This window comes from Lactuca sativa, chromosome 7, assembly GCF_002870075.4.
Source record: "Lactuca sativa cultivar Salinas chromosome 7, Lsat_Salinas_v11, whole genome shotgun sequence".
Classification (NCBI taxonomy): domain Eukaryota; kingdom Viridiplantae; phylum Streptophyta; class Magnoliopsida; order Asterales; family Asteraceae; genus Lactuca; species Lactuca sativa.
In genome coordinates, this window is record NC_056629.2 from 48,166,682 (window position 1) to 48,190,933 (window position 24,252).

General features: G+C 40.5%; 1 protein-coding gene across 1 annotated transcript; it reads right to left on the minus strand.

Moving 5' to 3' along the window:
• Positions 1-8,846: 8,846 nt before the first annotated feature.
• Positions 8,847-10,632, minus strand: LOC111890503 (costunolide synthase-like). Its single transcript, XM_023886613.3, has 2 exons — positions 9,731-10,632; positions 8,847-9,632 (listed from the first exon to the last, which is right to left on the minus strand). The coding sequence occupies exons 1-2, from the start codon at positions 10,595-10,597 to the stop codon at positions 9,027-9,029; spliced, it is 1,473 nt and encodes a 490-aa protein (XP_023742381.1). The 5' UTR covers positions 10,598-10,632; the 3' UTR covers positions 8,847-9,026.
• Between the last annotated feature and the right edge of the window lie 13,620 nt (positions 10,633-24,252).

Sequence of the window (24,252 nt, forward strand, 5' to 3'; positions counted from 1 at the left end):
AAATTATCAAAGACTCGATCGAGCATACGCATACTCGATGACGCAACCCTACTCGTCCTCCGTTGTCCAAAAGATTCTTACTTGGAATGCCCGCTGATCCGGTGTCTTCAGTAGTACGGGCCCAATACTACTGACCACACTACATCAGTATTCACTCTAAGTCCTCCTCCTTGGATGCTGGATTACGAGTACTCTACTCTCATGAGCTCCTAGCTGCTATCTACTCGATCTCAAAGCATCTTAGCACCAGGAATCTCCTAGGCTAAGGCATCACAAATCAGGAAACTCTAGTCCTAATATGTATACCTAGCCTACTCTAGCATGGATAATGTAACATTACATATCTCATCACATAATGTAAGGGTACTTTTGGGAATTCACCATTCGGGCGCTGGCTGATCGTACACACGGCTCTGCTCTGTTTGTCTCAAAACTCTTTTTTACCCTTTACAAAAAAATTTCACTTCATTATAAAAAATTTCCTCAAATCCTCAGTTTGAGTTCAGATACGCCCGAAGGTGCACCCGAATCTCTCAAACCAAGGCTCTGATACCAACTTGTAACAACGTAAATTTCAAAATCAAAATTTAATTTTTGTCACAACCATTTTCACATAAAATATTTTATAAATATCAAATAAAAGTTATCAAAACATATCGTATCCTAAGATCACAAAATCAATTCCTTTTTCTAGTGTGTACGAGTCACGCCGGCGCCTTTCCACGGTCCTCGCTAGTACCTGAAACACATAACACAACAACTGTAAGCATAAATGCTTAGTGAGTTCCCTAAAATACCACTTACACACATACGCCTTTCCAGGCCATGACCTTCCGGTCCATGTGTCTCAAGGGACTTCCGTCCCAACCCGGTAAATCTTCCGGCCTTAACCGTGTCGACCTTCCGGTCCATAACTCCCTAACCTTCCGGTCCATAACATAATGCCTTCCGGCCATAACATAATGCCTTCCGGCCCATATCATACATAGCATACATATCACATACATAACGCATACAGAACATGCAACGCATATCATACAAACATGCATCTCATAACATACAAGACCTTCCGGTCACACATAGGTACCTTTCCAGGTACAGTATAGTGAGAAGACTCACCTCAGGTATCTCGATAAGTCCCTGGCTCGGTAGAAATGTGATCTAGCCTCCGCCTAATCACATAAAGCAGATGCTCCCATAAATATCACTATACTCCATCCTTTTATTAACATCCTTAGAAGGGTTAAAGACCATTTTACCCCTCTCCTGGCTCAAAGGCCTCACTGCTGACCAAACCCTAAAGTCAACAAAAGTCAACAGTCAACTTTGACCCGACTTGTGGAGTGCACTTGGGCGACTCGGCGAGTCTACACGTCCACTGACTCTCTTAGTCCCTCTCTTGGCACGTCGAGTCCTTCTCTTTACTCGACGAGTCACACCTGGTATGAATCACGGGGCCACCCCGACTCAACTCGCCGAGTCTCAAGAATAACTCGGCGAGTACTGCCTTGAACCCCAGTCCTCTAAACCCCTTCTGCTCACTGAGTTATCCCTCAACTCGGCAAGTCTACTCACAGAGCTTTTCTCGTGTAACTCTAACCCTACTCGCCGAGTCCCAAGAACAACTCGGTGAGTTCATGCCATGCACTTGCTCTAATGACCTCCTGAGGTCAGATCTGTGCCCTAAATGCATAGATCTGGCCTTCTCAAGCATGAAAGTCACGTAAAGCTCAAAACTTGATGCATATATATCAACAAAATGGCATCAAATGGTGATTTAGTCCCAAAAATGGCAACCTAAGTCCAATAACCCCAAAATGACTCATAAAGATCCATGGGATAAAGTCTTTGGACCTCAATGAGTCCATATCCAAGGCACAAACTCGAGAGGGGACTAAATACTCTACATATTCATCTTCCCAAAGTGTTTAAAAACCCTAACTCTATGAATCAACACCCAAAACTGGAGAAGGTCCGAAGGAATACCTTAATATGAAGCCTTTGATCTCTAAAGACACCAGATTTGCACTTCCTTCAGCCTTCCTTTGCCTTGGTCACTTTCTCCTTCAAGTTTCACCAACAAAAGATCAACAATGGCCTCTCTTCTCCTCACAAGCGATCTAGGACTCTCTCTGGGGTGTGGTAGCCGCAATGGACGGCCATAAGGGCCTTTAAATAGGTCTCAAACCCTGGAAATTAGGGTTTCATTAAACAGCGTGGACTCGCCGAGCCCACTCATGAACTCGCCGAGTCCAGCTGTGAACTCGCGTCCAAAATCGCGACCATACTCGGCGAGTCTAGACGCCAACTCGCCGAGTTCCCCCACAAAACCCAAAAATAAAGGAACAAAATCTCATACCTGAAAATCCGGGTGTTACATCAGTAGTTTCATATCTTTCAACTTGAGGAAAACGTGATGATGGGAGAGTTATTGGAGGAGGAGGTGGAAGAGTTGAAGAGAGATAAGGTCCAGTTCCACCATTTCCTAAAGAGGGGAAGACAATTTCACCTTGACTTGAATCTAGAATACCATATCCAGAAGAACGAGGAAGACTATTTCTAATTATTAACCTATAAATTAAATTAAGGCTAAAATCCATATTTTCATTTCGTAATATGAAGAAGGATTTCGTAGTCATATGATGAAACTATTTTTGATAGGTAGAAACACTTCACCAATTTAAATAATATGAAACACCTAAATGTTTTTATATTTGTATTGAAACATCAACGACATGTTTAATCTCAAATTACACTCTTATCAATTGTGACTGAGATGCGAGGATGACAATTAAGATGTGAATAACCATGCAAACCTTCTCAAACACCCTCAATTGATTTATAATCTCATATTGATGTATCGGTTAACCACACACGCTCCATCAACAATTATAAACATGCGTTGTTTCATCATTTCATCTTTATAGCCCCCCATTAGTGTGTCGATTAACCACACATGCTCCACTAATGAATCATAAAGAAATGATGTGCATTTTTATGGATTAGCATATAATTTCACATTTTTCCTAAAGTGACTGGAGTGAGATTTAAAAGAATGTTCTAGTACTTTATAGATTATACTTCCAATCTTTTATGCCCAATCAAACTTATTCAGCTAACGACCATTCACCACGCAAAGGAGCGGTGGGTAAAAAGGACACCCATTCAATGATCATTTTATAGGTCATTTCCTTATACCCTACTTATAGCATGACTTTGTGAATGAGACCTACTATTGATTCAACTAACTTTTTTACACATATAGTATTAAATGTTTAATAAATATATATAAGGGATATTTTATAACTTGTTATAACACAAGGCTTAAATATTAATTATCTAAATTAATCAATTTAAACTTATTATGGATTTATAATTATCTTTTAGTTAATCTTATAATTAAATTTATTATTAAATCTATAAGGATTATTCACTTTAAATAATCTTATAATAAAATATTATCTATTCAAGATTATCTCATAATATTTAGGGTTTTATTTTAATTATCTAAGACATGCAAAAAATCAGATTTTATGGAAGAATTCAAATTAGATGATCACCAAAAAAATAACCACATAAATCAAAGTAGGCAGCAAATCCTGAAATTTCATTTTATGTTATAGTCACGTCATGACAGAGGGACTATCACGCCGTGGCTAACAAATTTTTGAAAAAAATGTGTTCAGTTCATCTTATGCACTTTCAATGTTTTCACACCAAGGCTATGACACAATTGATGAGTTTTATAGGATATAAATACATGTAAAATGCGAAAAAACACTTAACAATTAAGAGGGCACATGCAACCTATAAGGATTTATGCCATAACACTTTGAAGGCAACATACTATGGACAACAAAACTAGATGAACCCTAATATAATAAAAATCATGGAATTAGGGTTACATACCTTTGATTCGTTGTAGTAAACAAATCACTTCAATCACTTGTAGTTGATGGTCTTGGAAAGCTTAGCAATAAAAGGATAATGCCTCTAATGGCTCACATCCAAACCCTAGAACTAGAAGATAAGAGCAGATAGAGGAGGAGTGGAAAATTTCATTCACAACCTTTTAGGAAGTGAGAAACATGAGAATAATGACCCAAGGGGTGATATTTATAGCTAGGGATCACAAGGATAAATCCTGATCTGAATAATTAAGTATTAGATTTAATGTATTCAAGGCGGTTATCCTTATCAACTATAAGGAACATTGTAGAAAACCTAAAGGCTTAATGAAACCATCCAAGCCTAGGAATAATCTAGAATTTCTTCTTTGGTTCAACTATTGAACAATTACAGTTCACCCTTATACCTTTAATTAATTCTAATTAATTCTGAATTAATTCCATATTAATTATCATAATAATTAATTAATTATTATTGATTTCACATTACTTTATTAATTATATAAATTAACAAATCAATTATTTAAGAATTGATTTCATATTAATTTATTAATCACAAAATAAAATAACAAATCAACTATTTATTTCTAATTAATATATTAATCGTATAATATATTAACAAATCATTTCCTCATATTTTTTTAGTTAGTTTATTAATCATATAATAATTTAATAAATTATCCACTCTCTAAAAATGTCATTCTAACCAAGTTCTAGTTATGAGGGCAACCCACAAAGGACTCTCCTTCTAATTACAAGAATATATCAATTTAATTATGAGCTTAGTCACCTTAATCCAATAATAATGAGATGCACTAGCATAACGAATTTGTATCATGTCACTACACCCTTTAAGCCTCACTCTACTTTCACAACATTGTCCACAAAAATATGACATCTACATATTAGGCATATGGTAAAACAGATTTTCTAATCACTTAGCCAACAAAATTATATTTACTATAAGTCTATAAGCATTGGAGAAAAGTCACATTTGTTACTTTTGTACTCTTGGTAAACATTTGAAATCTCTAGTTTAAATATTCGTTCATCCATATGACCAAAATTTCGCATTTATACATAAGGACTTATGGACCCATCCTATTTTAAGCAACATCCACCATAAATGTTATCTTTTTGGAAAGTTATACAAATTTCATGTGGACTTTCCTAAATGGTTTAGAAGTCACAAGTAGTTACATATTTCCAAACTCTTACTAATTTTATTTGAAACTAATTCAATGCAAATATCTAATGTATTCAATGTGACAGCAGTCATGAATTTCACAATACATATTTCACGTATTTCTACGCTCATAATGGAACGAAATTCATTTTTTTCCCATACACGTCTTGTGAAAACAACAAACTTTTGCTAATAAACAATGTCATCCAAACATTACTTCCTTACTTTTCCATGACATAAACATTTGATACCATTGTTTACACAAAGCCATTTATCTCCTCACTATTCATTTATATAAATTTCAATTAAAGCATTCCCCCACTCAACATCTCTATAATTTAGATCCCATATATAATCATATACACGTTGTAACACCTCATTTTCGCCTTATAGTATAAATAACCAGTCACATAGATAAATGTTTTTTAAGGAATACTATTTAGGAAAAAATAGTCTTGACAAAAGTCATAGTAATTGCAAAACCGAGAGCGTACGTATAGAGATCATCCAAACTTGACTTCATAAGAGGAAGTTATGATTTTTAGAAGTTGTATTGTAGTAGTGCGCTACACAGAAGCCGAAATTAGGAAAAACTATCTAAACGAGAGTTGAAGATCTCATCAATACTTATTTGTCGATATAATGACAGTCGAGAATAAATATCGTATGAGAGAGTTATGATTTTTATACGAACTTTAACAGTCTAAGACTATAAAAATATAGCTTTACAAATAATATGAGAATTAGCTAACAAAGTCTAAACGAAAGTTGTAGATCTCGTCGATAGTTACATGTAGATATAAAGAACGTTAAAAACGGAGTTTGTATGAAGAAGATATATGTTTTTGAAGAATATTAAGTTTCTACGTGCTGACAAGGCACGCGACGCGCAAAGACATCCCAAAGCGGCCCACCAGGTTTTTGCCACGTGTCACACTCTAAATGAAGCCACATCAACAGCCCCAAAGAGATACATGGTGCGCACCCCTGCTATAAATAGAATCCTTGATTTCTTTCATTCCTCACATCATTCTAACTCTCTCTCTCTCTCTCTCTCTCTCTCTCTCTATCTCTGTCTCTCCATTTTGGCGGAAAATGTCTTTAGTTTTAAGATTCTAGCGAAGCTCTGGAGTCCCTGAGAGCCCGACAAGCGGAAGCTCTTGATTCGGGATTCTACAAGTGCAATTTCCAGACATTTGTAACTTATATTTATGTTCATTATGTTCAGAGTCATTATGACGAGCATATAAATAAGATTTATTAGTAATAATAGTTAGAATACTGATTTCTCTACTTACGAGTGAGGTGTCTAAAATGGTCATATTGGCTTGGTTGTTGGATTTAAAAAAGGCTATATACCGCAATGGTATTGCTTCCCAATTGTCCAGTCTGACTGATCCTTATTTAATAAACCTCTCGGTATTCATTGGGATTATTGAAAGATCTAGTTTTTAATACCAGATTTCCATAGGGATTAATAAGTTACAATAATGAGGATGGTTCTATTCCAGCTTATAAAAATGGTGTTTTTTATTTTGAAGTTTTATCTTGTGATGGTGTGTATGAAACTGTGATGTGTGTAGACAATTTAGGCAATAATGTATTTCAAATTGATTCGTCTAATGGTATAGACAAAGAATGTTTGTAGCATTGTTGTCTTGGACACGCCAACAAGAAATGCATCGCCCAACTCCAAAAGGATGGAGTGTTGGAATCATTTGACCTAAGTTCAGATGATGCATGCGAATCTTGTCTTTTAGGTAAGATGACCAAAATCACTTTTCACTGGATCTGATGAAAAAGGTGAAGGTTTGTTGGATCTCATACACACAGATGTCTGTGGGCCCTTCAGATCATCCACAAGGGATGCTAATCAACTCTATGTTACTTTTACTGATGATTATAGCAGATATGGATATATTTACTTAATCAAGCATAAGTCATAAAAGAATTTGAGAATCAATTAGGTAGGAAGATGAAGATGCCTAGATCTGATAGATAGAGGCGGTGAGTATCTTAGTATCGAATTTCACGACTACCTCAAGGAATGTGAAAATCTCTTACCGGAGCCATCTTTTAGCATCCTAAAGTCACACACATTTATTCTTACAATATCAATACCATTTATATATCTGGAAACCTGCTTCAACATCAACGTACAAATCGCATCATAATTGACATTCACATCGTACGAGAACAGGCGGCGAAAGGACGAGTCATCTCATGCACATTTCATTTCTATACCAAATTACGATATACTGAATATTCGTTTTTAAGATTTCCATTGGTTCTCCACCCCCTTGGACAAAAATAGTTTGAGAATGAATAGGATAGTTAGGAAATCTTGTACATATTCTCCTGTATTCTATTGAGAAATGCATAAGGAAATAATCCAAACTATTTGCAAGTTTTGGTCCAAATACGCAGGTACTATTCCGGCTGTTCTTAGAAACATGCACAAGAGAGTAAATTTGTAGAAAGGATCCGTGTCCAACACAAGTCTCATCCTCAGGTTTAATTTTCTATTTTTCGACCTTTATGTTTTACTTCCTTTGTAAGTAGTAAAATTTAGCATTGTGGAAGAAACCAGGGTCGACTTAATGCTTAGTAAATCAAAGTTAGGGCTTAGGGCCCCACATCAAGGGGGCCCCACAAACCAAAGAGTCCATGTATTATATCCCTAATCCGGCTAAGGCTATAAACGGCTAAGAAAAAAAAACGACGTTTCTTTCTTCCACTGCATACATCATACGATTTCTGTGTTTGCGCCCTCATCGCCTGCTGCCCTGCTCGATCTTCTTCTTCTTCTTCTGTCTTTTGAGTTCTAATTCACAGCACAAGTTGTGCCACACAACTACATACAGTTTCTTCCTTCTAGTTCTCCACTGCTGCACTGCATACGGTTTCTTCCTTCTCCATTGAAGTCTGCCTTCTCCAATCTCCATAAACGGTAATAAACGACTTCTTCCAAGTTCCATGATCCATCTGTTCTTCTTCTAATCTTGTTAACTTGTTTTCATGTCATATGATATTGATTGTATTGTAGTCTTGTAAACTTTCTTATACTGAGAGACTGAGAGCATACTGCTGTTCGAATAAAAGCAACTGATTGTTTGCCATAATTTGTGTGTTTGAACACTTAATGTTCTGTTGCATTTACAAGAATTGCATCCACTTTAAGGATCATGTTTGTGTAATTATTGGGGTATTCTGTGTCATAGATGATGATAAAATTATTTCAAGTAGGAGATACATGTATTTATTTACTTTATGAAGATGATATTAGCGTCATTAGGTTCATTAGCGTATTGTTTGTTTAGTTTCTACAAATTCAAGGACATAATTTAGTGTGGATGTATTATAAGTTATTTTAATAATGTCAAAGGGCCCCAATTTTTTTGGTTCGCTTAGAGTCTCCAAATTGGTTGAACCGGCCCTAGAAGAAACACATTAACCAAAAAAATTCCCAACATAACATTCTAAAATACAATATTTCAAAGAACACTTACAAGACAATACGTTAATCAAGTGCTCAATCAAAAGGCTAAAGCAAAACCTTTCTTATTATAAAATATGGAAGTATTTTGTGTGTTCATGCTTTGTCGCAAAGTGCTCGACTAATAGTAAATTGGATATGCAATTCCCAAATGAGTTAAGGATAACCGTTCGAATTAAAAATTCTTAAGTTCAAATCAAGAAAGATCTTATAGCAATAATCATCCAAACAGCAGAAGAAGAAATGTCAACACGAATAAAAAACCATATACGCTCTCGTCAATCGTCATTAATAAATAATAATTATTCATATTATTGTGATTACATAATAAAAATTACAGCCAAAGTTTGTATACGAACGATACAACAAGAACAAAAACCGGCGAGAGCACATGACATGGGTGGTCCTATTATAGCATCAGCTTCTTTTACTTTGCCTAGGACTTGAGGATCGGGACGATTTTCAACTGATGTTTGAGCGATGTAGAAATCCCTGTGATTTCCGTGATGTCAAGCTCATGGGGTTTCAATCCATTTGGAAGTTTCCAATCAAAATGATACAAGAAATTAGCAAGTGGGTATTCAACCATACTCAACCCAAATGTAAGTCCGGGGCAAATTCTCCGGCCAGCACCAAACGGAATGAACTCGAAATCTGCACCCATGTAATTGATCGGACAGTTCTCAAATCTCTCCGGGATGAAGCTTTCTGCATCTTTCCAACTGTCAGGGTCTGTTCCACAAGCCCAGGCGTTTACAAGGATCTTAGTCTTTGCCGGAATATCATATCCATCGACGTTGCAAGCTTGTCGGCATTCTCTGGGTACTAATAAAGGTGTAGGAGCATGTAACCTCAGTGTTTCCTTTACTATTAGTTTCAGGTAATGCAAGCTTTGTAAATCCGTTTCGGTGATTGTGTCTCCTTTCACCACCGATCTCACTTCTTCTTGTGCTCTCTTCATCATGTGAGGGTTCCTCATGAGCTCAGTCATCGCCCATTCAAGTGTTGCTGAAGATGTATCTGTTCCAGCAGTTAACATATCCTGCATTAAACCATAAAAATGTTAATTAGATTATGAATTTAAAAGCCATGTACATGTTGGGTGGTTGAAAGTTTGTGTATGTGTAGATATATTCATACCAGAACAACGGCTTTGACATGTTCGTCTGTGACTGTGAAATCCAGTCCACCGGTGTCTTTGACTCTCAAAAGAACATCAACAAGATCTTCCTGATCGCTCTTGTTTCTTCCTTTAGATCTGTGTTCCTTTAATACATCTTCCAAGATGTCATCAAGCTGTTTCTGCATCTTCAACCACTTGGCTTTCTTCCCCAAGATCACATTAAGAAACTGTAGACCAGGATAATACGATGCTAGATTGAAAGCACTCAAAGTTTTCAACACATCATACAAAACCTCGATCAAAGTAGCCTGGTCTTTGCAGGAATCTCCTAACGTAGCCTTGCAGATGACATTATTCACCATCTCCACAGTCATTTCCGTGAAGTTGACGGGTGTTCCGGCTTTCGATTCAAGAACCTTACTGATACGTCTAAGCTCCTCTTCTCGAATAGAGCTAAAAGATCGAACTTTTTTGGCACTAAGAAGCTCCAAGGTGCAAATCTTCTTCATCTGCCTCCAGTATTCGCCATAAGGAGCCCACCCAATGTCTTGAGCTTTATAGAAGAAGATTTGGGAGGTTGTGGTGGTGGGTCTGTCAGCAAAGCTGATATCGTTGGTTTTCATGATCTCTCGAGCAAGTCGAGGTGTAGACACGACGACTGTAGAGACTTGTCCGAGCTGTAGATGCATGATGGGGCCATATTTCTTGGCTAAGTTTCTAAGAACTCGATGAGGAGTTGGGCTTTTGAGTTGGTGTATGTTTCCGATGATGGGTAGTTTTGGTGGACCTGGTGGCAAGTTCTTGGAGGTCTTCGGTGATAATGCCCAAAAAGCAAAGAGAAGGAATGAAGCCACAGCGAGGGAGACGATGGTGAGAGGTTCCATGGTTGCCGGTTGAAGGCTGTGTTGTGATTGAGGAATGGATACGATAATATTTATAATACTCAAGTAGTGTACCAAACCCTTTGGTTTTCTATTTTTTTTATACGTTCATAGAACGCCACTATAAATGTTTTTTTTATCCTGGGACACCATCCCTTTTGGAAATTATTACATGGAAAATTCTTATAAAATGAAATGCCATTTGATAATATTATATTATTTTTATATTTAATTTTCGTGGTAATAAAGGCAGAAATAAATATTAGATATTAACTATCCTTTTTGGAGATTATTACATACAAAATTCTTATAAAATGTCATTTGATAAGATACTTTTTATATTTATTTATGGTTGTAATTAAGGCAATAAATATATAAAATATTAGCTTTTAAAAGACACGTGAAGTGATAGCATTTGAGCACTCCATCTCCGCACCCGCATCTCAGTCTCAGCTGCCCCAAGTTGACTTGAGGAGATGTTGTAGTTTGACACTTTGACCCTTTTCGCATATATAGTATAATTTTGAATTTATTCTATTTTTCGGTCACCTTTTGCAACTCTGATTTTAATTTTGTTTCATGGAACGTAGCGACCCTTTGAACTCCCACTATCCTTATAGAAAGTTTTCTTTTTTCTTTTTTATGTTTTTAGTTCCTATTCCAAATGTGATCATCATAAATAATTACTTGTTTGATTATTCTAAAACACAATTATATAAGAATATTTAAACTTGAATGACTAAATTCTTCGGGAGCTTAAGCCTAAATCCTAATCATTAACATATTTTTTGGTGATGAAAAAATTTGATACGATGACTTTTATGAAAATGGTTTTGATGTTTTACATGTCTTTAAAAAAGAATCTTTGAAATTCGGGATGTTACAAATTGGTATCAGAACATTGGTTTTAGGGATTTGAATGAATATTCATGTGATTCCAAACTCAAATTAGGATCTAAAAGATTTTATAAACCTTTTTGAAAAAGATTTTTATATAAAAGTAGGAAAAACGTGATACATACAATCACTTTGAGCTTAAAAAGGAAAGTGATTCCCAAAAATATCTAGATTTGCTATAACCGTTGATATGTTAAATGTTAAGAATACATTCTAGTATGTAGGCTAAGGATTGTTTTCATGAATTACATGATCTTTAAGATGCCTAGTTGCCTTAAAATCTGCTTGTTATGTGATATTCAAAGCCAATGCTAATGTTAATTAGTTGTTAAATAAATGCTTTAAAGTTGTCCATAATTAGTATTAATAGGCTTAAAATGCTTGATTTAGCCTTACTTCCTGTTTCTTGTTGGTTATTGATTTATGGTAGAATCATTTATTCGATCATCTATCTAATCCTGGATTACGTACGACTTGCATTCACGAGGCGATTATCGACATTATCAGAGACTTCTAGTGGTACGAGTGCGAGGGTGGAAGGAATCCTAGAAAAATAGTCTAGGAAGGTTAGTGGTATATGTTTGTATATGTACATACATAAGTGATAGAACCCCTAGGTAGTGGTCAATTTGGGTAACTTAGAACTTTGGGGTAATTCTTGGGTACACATAGGTATGGAAGGTAGTATGTGCCCGTATTACAATAAGCACAGGATGGATACGTGGATCAAGAAGAGTTACAAGGTTTCTGCAGAACTTGTATATAAAAATAGTGTGGGGTTTAGTATTATGAATTTGTTATAACCTCTTACCATTTATTTCCTACAATATGTTGATGACTCAATATGTAACATCCGGATTCCCAGGTATCCTAATTTGTTCTTTTATTTTTGGGAATTGTGAGGAAATTCGGCGAGTTGGCGTCTAAACTCGCCGAGTATGGTCACGGATTCGTATGCGAGTTCACAGCTGGACTCGGCGAGTCCACGTTGTTTAATTAAACCCTAATTTCCAGGGTTTGAGACCTATTTAAAGGCCCTTAGGGCCGTCATTTGCGGCCACCAACCCCCAGAGAGAAACCCTAAGAGATCTAGAGCATTTGTGAGGAAGGAAACGTCATTCTTGATCCTTTTGTGGGTGTTTTCGCAAGAAGGAGGTGACCAAGGCAAGAGGAGGCTAAAGGAGGAGCGATTGTGGTGATTTCTGAGTTCTTGGAGATCATATTGAGGTATTTTGCTCGGACCTTCTTTAGTTTTGATGTTGATTCTTAGTGTTAGGGTTTTCTAACCCTTTTAGAGGATGAATAAGTGGAGCATTTGGCCCCTTCTCGAGTCTATGTTCTGGATCTAGACCCAAAGAGGTCCAGAGACCTTAACCCTTGGAGCTTTATGAGTTATTTTAGGAGCCATGATCTTGGGATGTCATTTTTGGGGCTAAATCACCAAGTTAGACCATTTAGATGTTATATGAGTGTCAAGGTCTGAACTTTACGTGATTATCATGCTTGGGAAGGCCAAATCTATGAATGTATGAAACAGATCTGACCTTAGGAGGCCTATGGAGTTTGTGCATAGCATGAACTCGCCGAGTCCGAAGAACAGACTCGGCGAGTAGGATGAGGGTTTCCCGTAAATCACTTAGTGAGTGGACTTGCCGAGTTGGGGAAATAACTTCGTGAGTCAGGGAGAGTCAGGGAGACTGGAGTTCAAGGCGGAACTCGCCGAGTTGTTCTTGAGATTCGCCGAGTTGAGTCGGGGTGGCCCTGCGATTCATGCCAAGTGGAACTCTGTCGAGTCAGGGGAAGTACTCGACGTGCCAAGAGAGGGACTAAGAGAGTCAGTGGACACGTGTAGACTCGCCGAGTCGGGTCAAAGTTTGACCTTTGACCTTGTTGACTTTTAGGGATAAGTACAATTGTATTTATGAGAGTATTACTTTATGTGATTAGGCGGAGGCTAGATCACATTTCTTCCGAGTCAGATATTTATCGAGACACCGAGGTGAGTCTTCTCACTATACGTTACCTAGAGTGGTATTATGCGATGACCAGAGGCTCTTATGTGTTATGTATGAGATTATGTGCTATGTGTCATATGTATGTTGTATAGACTGGACCGGAGGGTCCAATGAGTTATGACCGGACCAGAGGGTCCAACGAGCTACGGGACTGGAGGGTCCCGCTGAGACACATCGACCGGAGGGTCGCATTATAGCCTCGAGTGGTGTATGTGTTGTATGCAGTATTTTGGGGAACTCACTAAGCATTTATGCTTACAGTTGTTGTGTTATGTGTTTCAGGTACTAGTACAATGTTGATACGTGTTCTTGTCCATAGCACTTGAGGGTTCGGTTCGCCCTGAACCAGCTCCGCTTGGGAGCAAAGGATTGGTGGAAGTTCGTGACGGTGAACTTCACTTTGGCTGAGATTTCCGAGGTGACCTAGGAAAGGTTCACCTCTATGTTTAGAGAGGAGTATGCTCCCCCAGTGGAGAGGGAACGGTTGATTCAGGAGTTCTTGACCCTTAAACAGGGTACTGATTCTGTGGCAGTGATCACCAGGAAGTTTCATGAGAGGGCGATGTTTTGCCCTGAGCAAGTGTCATCTGAGCAGGCTCGTATGAGTCGTTATCTGAGTGTGCTGAGGAGAGACATACGGGAGTTCGTGGCGAACTCGACTTACCGGACATTTGCTGAGCTCCAGGAAAATGCTCGGAAGAGGGAGATTGAGTTGGAGACTCAGGCCAGGGAGGAGGCCGAGTCACAGAGGGCGGATCGGCGACCAGATCAGTCTCAGCTGGCAGCCAAGCAGGCTAGACCCGCTGATTCGAGATATGGGGGCGCGAAGAGTCATAAGGGGTCGTGCAGGGCTGGGGTATGCTACAAGTGTGGGAAGGAGGGGCATATCACGAGGGATTGCCCCAAGAGATTTTTAGTTTGCTTTCATTGCAACCAGACCGGCCATCGGAAGGCCGAGTGCCCTTAGCTTCTTCAGGGGTCAGCGCAGGGATCTGCGCCTGCTACTAGGGCTACCAAGGTTCGGCCGGTGAAGGCCGAGACCCCGAAGGCTCGTGGGAGAGCATTTCAGTTGACCGCGCGGGAGGTCCGCGGGGCTCCCGATGTTGTGGCTGGTATGTATTCTCTTTTCATCTTTTATTTGAGTTGAGTTTTTATGCTTATATGATGATGTGCGTAGGTACTTTGCTTGTGAGTTCTGTGCCTGCTTTGGTATTATTTGACTCGGGTGCAAGTCGGTCGTTCATTTCAGTAACTTTTAGTCAGCACATTAGTATCCGTCGAGAGGCGTTGGATCAACCTCTGCGAGTTTCTATAGCTAATGAGCGAGCAGTGTATGCTTCAGATGTGATTCGAGGATGTGTTCTTGAGATCTTCGGTGTGGAGTTTCCGATAGATCTGGTTCTGATCGCGATGGGGGACGTGTGTGTTATAGTGGGTATGGATTGGTTGAGCCGATATGGAGCTGTGATAGACTGTGAGCGTCAATTGGTGACAATTCGAGACCCTAGTGGGGGAGTCCTTACGGTGTACGGCGAGGGTACACGTACGGGTTCAACATTTTTCTCGGCCGCCAGAGCGAGACAGAGTCTACAGCAGGGCTGTAAGGGATTTGTGGCATATATGATGGATGCGAGGGTCGATTTAGAGAGACCGAGGTCAGTTGATGAGGTCCCGATAGTGCGTTAGTTTCCGGATGTGTTTCCAAAGGAGTTGTCGGGTGTGCCTCCGGAGAGGCAAGTAGAGTTCGATATTGAATTGGTTCCGGGAGCTGCGCCTATCGCCAAGGCGCCTTATCGCCTTGCACCTCCAGAGATGCAGGAGTTATCCTTGCAACTCCAGGAGCTGCTGGGGAAGGGTTTTATTCGGCTGAGCAGTTCGCCATGGGGAGCGCCTATTCTTTTTGTCAAGAAGAAGGATGGTTCACACTGGATGTGCATTGATTACCGGGATTTGAACAAGCTAATGGTCAAGAACCGTTACTCGTTGCCGAGGATTGACGATTTGTTCGATCAGTTTCAGGGAGCATCTTGGTTCTCCAAGATCGATTTGAGGTCTGGGTATCATCAGGTGAGGGTGCGAGAGGAGGACGTCCAAAAGACAGCATTCCGGACTCGTTATGGGCATTACGAGTTCGTGGTGATGCCTTTCGGACTCACCAACACACCCGCGGTGTTCATGGATCTCATGAAAAGAGTGTGCAGACCGATGTTGGATCGCTCAGTGATCGTGTTCATCGACGACATTTTGGTATATTCGAGATCCAGAGATCAGCATGAGGAGCATTTGAGGGAGATCCTCAGAGTTTTGAGATCGGAGAGGCTTTATGCCAAGTTCTCCAAATGTGAGTTCTAGCTACGAGAGGTTCAATTTTTGTGGCATCTTGTTAACCAGAATGGGATATTGGTCGATCCCGCGAAGATTGAGGCAGTCATGAGGTGGGAGGTGCCGAGATCACCCACCGAGATCAGGAGCTTTCTCGGATTGGCCGGCTATTATCGGAGATTTATTAAGGATTTCTCCAAGATCGTTGTGCCACTCACCAAGTTGACCCAGAAGGGTGCTGCGTTTTCTTGGGGTCCGGAGCAGCAGACCTCGTTCGAGACACTTCGCCAGAAATTATGCGAGGCCCCAGTATTAGCCCTTCTGGAAGGGATGGAGGATTTTGTGGTATATTGTGATGCATCGATATTCGGATTGGGAGAGGTGCTTATGCAGAGGGGGCATGTGATAGCGTATGCATCGAGGCAGCTTAAGCCTCATGAGTCGAGATATCCCACTCATGATTTGGAACTGGGAGCGGTAGTGTTCGCCCTCAAGATCTGGCGACATTATCTGTATGGGGTTCGGTGTACGATATACACAGACCACAAGAGCTTGAAGTATTTGATGGATCAGCCCAACCTGAATATGCGCCAGAGGAGGTGGTTGGACATGGTCAAGGATTATGATTATGAGATCCTGTACCACCCGGGCAAGGCTAATGTTGTAGCCGATGCATTGAGCCGAAGGGCGGAGGGCGCCCCATTGCAGGATGTTTGTTTGAGATTGACAGTGATGACCCCGGTGTTGGATGCTATCCGTGGGGCCCAGGCTGAGGCTGTGAGACCAGAAAGCCAAAAGAGAGAGCGAGTTGTCGGGCTGGTATCGGAATTCGTTACCGATAGCCGGGGGCTTATGACATTTTAGGGTCGGATATTGGTACTGTCCATGGGCGGAACGCGTACCATTTTGATGGAAGAGGCTCATCGATCGAAAATCTCGATTCATCCCGAGGCCACTAAGATGTATTTGGATCTGAAAAAGGAATATTGGTGTCCCTATATGAAGAGAGATGTCGCATGGTTTGTAGAGAGATGCTTGACCTGTCACAGGGTTAAGGCTGAGCACCAGCGTCCACATGGTAAGCTGCAGCCATTAGAGATTCCCGATTGGAAATGGGAACAGATTACCATGGATTTCATCACCAAATTGCCAAGGATCGCGAGGGGTGTCGATGCAATTTGGGTGATTGTGGACAGATTGACGAAGAGTGCTCACTTCCTGGCCATCAGTGAGAGCTCTTCCGCGGAGAGGTTGGCAGAATTGTACGTGAGAGAGGTGGTATCGCGACATGGGGTGCCGATCTCGATTGTCTCAGATCGAGACGTACGTTTCACTTCCAGGTTCTGGAAGAAGTTTCATAAGGAATTGGGTACGAAACTACATTTTAGTAGGGTATACCACCCACAGACTAACGGGCAGAGTGAGCGGACGATTCAGACGCTCGAGGACATGCTCCGAGCGTGTGTGTTGGATTTCGGCGAGAGTTGGGACACGTATTTACCCTTGGCGAGTTGTCTTATAACAACAGCCAACATTCGAGCATTGTCATGCCGCCCTTTGAGTTGTTGTATGGGAGGAGATGTCGGACCCCCATTTGTTGGGGAGAAGTAGTGCAGCGTGTGATGGGTAGTACCGAGATTGTGCTCCAGACGACAGAGCAGATCTAATAGAGTTGAATAAGATTCATGACACTTTCCACGTGTCGTAGCTGTGAAAGTGCATAGCCGACGAGTCGGCAGTAGTGCCATTAGAAGATATTCAATTGGATGCGAGCCTGAATTTTGTTGAAAGACCGGTAGCTATTAGGGATCGGAAGGTCAAGGTTTTGAGGAACAAGGAGGTGCCTCTGGTTTAGGTCCAGTGGCAGCATCAGAAAGGGTCAGAGTTGACTTGGGAACTGGAGCGTGAGATGCGGGAGCAACATCCAGAGTTGTTTGAAGAATGAGACTTCGAGGGCGAAGTCTGATTCTAGTGGGGGAGAATTGTAACATCCGGATTCCCAGGTATCCTAATTTGTTCTTTTACTTTTGGGAATTGTGAGGAGACTCAGCGAGTTGGCGTCTAAACTCGCCGAGTATGGTCGCGGATTCGTATGCGAGTTCACAGCTAGACTCGGCGAGTCCATGTTGTTTAATGAAACCCTAATTTCCAGGGTTTGAGACCTATTTAAAGGCCCTTAGGGCCGTCATTTGCGGCCACCAACCCCCAGAGAGAAACGCTAAGAGATCTAGAGAGTTTGTGAGGAAGGAGACGTCATTCTTGATCCTTTTGTGGGTGTTTTTGCAAGAAGGAGGTGACCAAGGCAAGAGGAGGCTGAAGGAGGAGCGATTGTGGTGATTTCTGAGTTCTTGGAGATCATATTGAGGTATTTTGCTCGGACCTTCTTCAGTTTTGATGTTGATTCTTAGTGTTAGGGTTTTCTAACCCTTTTAGAGGATGAATAAGTGGAGCATTTGGCCCCTTCTCGAGTCTATGTTCTGGATCTAGACCCAAAGAGGTCCAGAGACCTTAACCCTTGGAGCTTTATGAGTTATTTTGGGAGCCATGAGCTTGGGATGTCATTTTTGGGGCTAAATCACCAAGTTAGACCATTTAAATGTTATATGAGTGTCAAGGTCTAAACTTTACGTGATTATCATGCTTCAGAAGGCCAGATCTATGAATGTATGGAACAGATTCCGAAGAACAGACTCTGCGAGTAGGATGAGGGTTTCCCGTAAATCACTCAGTGAGTGGACTTTCTGAGTTGGGGAAATAACTCGTTGAGTCAGGGGGATAGGAGTTCAAGGCGGAACTCGCCAAGTTGTTCTTGAGACTCGGCGAGTTGAGTCGGGGTGGCCCAACGATTCATGCTAAGTGGAACTCTTCGAGTCAGGGGAAGTACTTGACGTGCCAAGAGAGGGACTAAGAGAGTCAGTGGACACGTGTAGACTCGCCAAGTCGCCCTAGTGCACTCGACGAGTCGGGTCAAAGTTTGACCGTTGACCTTGTTGACTTTTAAGGATGTGTACAGTTGTATTTATGAGAGTATTATTTTATGTGATTAGGCGGAGCCTAGATCACATTTCTTCCGAGTCAGATATTTACCGAGACACCGAGGTGAGTCTTCTCATTATACGTTACCCAGAGTGGTATTATGCGATGACCAGAGGGTCTTATCTGTTATGTATGAGATTATGTGCTATGTGTTATATGTATGTTGTATAGACCATACCGGAGGGTCCAACGAGCTACGACCGAACCAGAGGGTCCAACGAGCTACGGGACTGGAGGGTCCCGCTGAGACACATCGACCGGACGGTCGCATTATAGCCTCGAGTGGCGTATGTGTTGTATGCGGTATTTTGGGGAACTCACTAAGCATTTTTGCTTACAGTTGTTTTGTTATGTGTTTCAGGTACCAGTGATGAGCGCAGGAAGGCGTTGGCATGATTCGTACACACACACGTTGGAGTTTGTATGTATTATGATCTTGGGGTTTTGTACTGATACAATGTTTTTAAAATGAATGTGAATGATATTTCATGGTTTTCAAAAGTGAAAAATTGTTTCAAATTTTTACGGTGTTACACAATAAGGTCCAAGTTGATTGGGTTTGGGTATGGGTATTGACGGCCATGGAGGATTAGATCCGAGCGATACAGAATGTGTGACTTGCCGCATCTAAGGTTTCTAGGGTCATATTAGAGGAGCTACCCAGTATGTTCGGGAGGATCAAGGATGAGCTGATAGCCATATTCGATGCGTGATATACACACACTCAGACTACCACTAGATTTGGTCGATCGAGGACCCGAGAGATTACTTATCGTAATTTTGTTGATTGTCATCTGCTCCAGTTTTTTGGGAGGTAGGAGCCAATAATTAGTATGCATTGTATCTTTGATGTGAAGAGCATTTTCCTTACTATATTTTTCGTGAATGAGGCAAAGGTCAGGTTCTCTATTAACCTGTTATGTGATGGAGCTTGAGATTGACGACGACAGATTGTTCATGCCCTTAGGCCGACTGTTGTCGATACTATGTCATGGGAGGACTTTAAGACCATATTTCAGGTAGAGTAGGTGCCTATGGTTGAGGTTCAAAGATGGCTCGATATTTTCTGGCTCTCGAACAAACTCCGAAGTCGGTGATTGAGATCATCAACATGTTTAAGGAGAGGCCATTATTATACTCTCAATTTGTGGCGACATAGGAAATGAAGTTGTCATGATACTCTTAAATGTCGAGGATCGATATCGGGTGTTCTCTAGTGTTGCCAAGTGCTTAACCTTGGCAAGATGGTAGAGGTAGACCAGAAATGGGAGTTGGAGTTTGAGTCTCAGAAAAAGAGGAAACAGACTCCGGTTTTGACGCTATCAGTAGCAACACAGAAATTCAAGGCTCCCAATTTGTGTTCTAGGGATTGCAGGTAGCATTTGGGGTTGTGCTACAGCTACAACCAGGTGGTTCACCTTCGTGTTGATTGTCCTCTTTTCGCAGCAAGTGCGGTGCAACGTCATATGTTCTTACGGGTATGTATTTATTTGTTTTCCTGCTACACTTTCCTTTTTGTACTTATTGTTATGTACATGATTAGGTACATTTCTAGTAAATTCTATTCATGCATTAGTATTGTTTGACTCTAGGGCAATTTGTTCCTTTGTGTCACTTGTGTTCAATAGGAGCTTTGATGTTGCTCTAGGAGCACTAAGCCATCTACTACTAGGCAAGATAGTTGATGATATATGGTTTCAGCTTCGAGATGTTTCTGTGATTGTGTCATAGAGATCTTCAAGGTTAGGATTCTGATAGACCTCATTCTTATTCCTTTAGGCAAGATTATTATAATGATTGATATGGATTGGATGAACCTGTTTGGGGATATAATTAATTGTGACATACATTAATTGTTAGTTTGAATCCCATGCAGGGAGAACTGACTATCCATTATGAGGGTGCCATAGATATTTCGACTTTCTACTCTATCGAAAAGGCTAGGAGATATTTGTAGCATGGTTGCACATGATTCTTAACATATGTTGTTGACACTCGTGAGGAGAAGAATTAGTCTATTGTCAAGGTGCGTATAGTTTTTAAGTTCCCTAATGTGTGCCTCTGGAGAGGCAGGTTGTGTTCAAGATCGATTTGATCCCTGGTGGGGCCTCGATAGCCAATGAACCATATCGTCTTACACATTCATAGATGTAGGAGTTGTCCATGCAACTTTAGGAGCTATTGGTCAAAGAGTTTATTCGACCGAATAGTTCTTTATTGGGAGCACCGATTTTGTTTTTCAAGAAGAAGGATGGTTTACAGATGATGTGTATTGATTATAGGGAGCTTAAAAAGCTCACATTGAATAACTCATATCTATTTTCGGGGATCAACGATCTCTTTGACCAGTTACATAGAGCATCATGGTTCTCCAACATTGATCTTCGTTTGGGTTATCATCAAATGAGGGTTAGAGAAGAGGATATACATAATACGACCTTTCAGACGAGGTATGGCTACTATGAGTTTGTAGTGATGCCCTTTGGGCTCACTAATGCACCTGTTCTATTCATGGATCTGATGAACTAAGTGGCTTGACCCATTCTTGATCACTCAATGATCATACTTATTGATGAAATTTTGGTCTTATCTTAGACCAAGGAGCAACACGAGGATCACTTGAGAGAGGTGCTTGATGTTTAGAAGAATTAGAGGCTTTATCTAAAATTCGTCACGTTCGAGTTTTAGTTGCGAGAGGTCTAATACTTAGGACACCCTGTCAACCAGAAGGGTATTTTTTTCAATCCAGCCAAGATTAAGGCAGTGATGTAGTGTGAGTTCCCAAAGACTCCTTCTAAGATTCAGAGTTTTCTTGATCTAGCAAGGTATTATCAGAGATTCATTCAATATTTCTCCAAGATTGTAGTGCCATGGACCTGTTTGACAAAAGAGAGTGTTTCTTTTCGTTAGGGTTATGAGCAATAACAACATTCAAGACTCTAAGATAAAGACTATGTGAGGCTCTAGTGTTCACCCTTTACGGGAGTGTTGATGATATGGTGATATATTGTGATGCATCTATGACATGCTTGGGAGTCGTTCTTATGCAGCAACGCCAAGTGATCTCTTAAGCCTCGAGACAGTTCAAGCCTCACGATGCTAATTATCCAACGCATGATTAGGAGCTAGGATCAGTGGTTTTTGCTCTCAATATTTAGAGATGTTATTTGTGAAACATCTGAAAAATTACAAAAAATTTAAACTTTTCAAAACAACCCATTTACTAAAAGAAGTATTTAAAAAACCATTGTTTCCAAAGCATTATTTAAAATCAGAGTCTCCCAAGATCCAGTCAGTCATAAAACCATCGATGTGTACGATCACACATTCACCTTGCCACAGTCCTTTGAAGTACTTGAAACAAAAATAAAACAGTAAGCCAACGCTTAGTGAGTTCCACCAAAGTACCACCATGAAAACATAACAAATAACAACATGCACTGTGTTCACAACTAAAATACTAGATTACCTCTGAGCCCACATTACAATTCTGGCGTACCTATCAAGCCCACAACTCATATATGGCATGCTCTTGAGTCCATAACATAAGTCTGGCTTACCCTTAGGTCCCACAAATTATGTTTGGATTCCTCTGTCCTAATCAACCATCGGACTGGAATACCCTCAAGCCCTCAGTACGAGTCTTGCATACCAATCGTCCCTCAACTCGTATCTGGAATGATCTCGAGTCCTCACTATGAGCCTGGCATTCTAACCAGCCCTCAACTAATATCTGGAATGCTTCCGAGTTTGTTGGCTACAATACAAAGCAGTACAACCTCAACCCAACACATTATGTCGACATATAACATATAACAAACATAAGCAACAAACAATTAATCATGCAGACAGAAATCACAGGTAGTCCTACAGATCTACTAGTCTATGCATATCAACAACTAGCATATAATCATGCAAATCTATCCAATACTTAGCATATCAATGTGTAGCAGGATATCAATCCAATGGGTCGGCCTTGGTTCCTGCGGCCCGTAAGTACGGTGAAGAAAACTCACCTCACAATCTAAACAATATCTGATGATGTCTCGAATCCGAATCTCAGCTCTAACCGTCACCTATCCATCAAAATGAGCAATCCACACACATCATCCAAAATACCCTTGGGTCAAACTTGGTAAAATTCATCTGAGTCAACCTAGAATGTGTACGCGGGGCGTACTCCAGAGGTACGCGAGGCGTACTCGAGCATTGACCACCATTGGGGAGGCTGACCACGTACGTGCTACGTACTCAGATTACACGTGGTGTACACCTAGTCTTCCCAAAAAAATACATTAAGAGCTTAATGGTTGCAAACGAACCCCTAATAAAAGCTTGCAAACAAACATGATTTATAATGCAAACCATCCATAGAGACTTTTTGATGCATGATTGATACCCCAACAACCCTTAACTGCTCACTTTATCCAAACCAACTGATTCGTGAGTCTCTCGACTTCCATCAAGGCACCAACACCGAAAGTACTACAAGTAGAAAAATAAAAAAATCATGATCACTGGGCTTACAAACTATGTCTGGAATACCCCTACAAGGTCCTCAGCATAGGTATGGATTGCCTCCAAGCCCTCACCATGAGTCTAGAATGCCCATGTATGGAATGCTCCCGATATTACACCGATCTTGTTGACATTACATCGTTCGCCTGGAAACTCACGAACGGCACCCCGGGGGCCTAGAGATACTCACCTCATTCCACTGCCTTGCAGGGACCTAATCAACGTTCCTCTCAATGCTAACCGACTGCAATAATGCCATATTCTTTTACTATACACAATTCCTTCCACAAAACAAGCTGCCACCAATGCAAAACCTGACAAAATCATGGTCGTACATGATCTGCAAATAGGATAAACGGTTGTACTTTTGTTCCAATTCAAAGGCTATAACCCAAAAAGAACCATGCATATAATTCGAACCAAGCACTCCATTGATATCTTGACCATCCCATATATAATGAATTTACCACAATTCACACCCTTAAGGAACCCATAACCTTATCCAAAAATGGGAGAAATACCAGAGTTCTATCAAAACGACGAACCTTAATCATTAACAGAATACATCCTCATGATTGATCAAAACAAGATCCCATACTTGATTGAGACTAAACATACCCAATCAACACGCAGCTATCTTGCTAAAAACTTGAATTTCATCCAAAAATGCTATTAAGGCTCTATCCAGGTCCATCCAATTACTAAACCTAAATTCTGGACTCCAAATAACGAAGAACATCATCCAAAATTGGGCCGAACGTGATGATAGGTCAATGAATCTATTGAACTTCAACTACTTCAGTCCAACACTTCCGAAGAATCTCCACTTTGATGATGCATGAAGTGGCAAACGGTTGAGACCACATTGTC

Coding starts and splice junctions, on each gene's coding strand:
- LOC111890503 (XM_023886613.3), bottom strand. CDS start 10,597: ATGGAACCTCTCACCATCGTCTCCCTCGCTGTGGCTTCATTCCTTCTC. Junction 9,633..9,730: donor ATGTCAAAGCCGTTGTTCTG/GTATGAATATAT, acceptor GGTTTAATGCAG/GATATGTTAACTGCTGGAAC.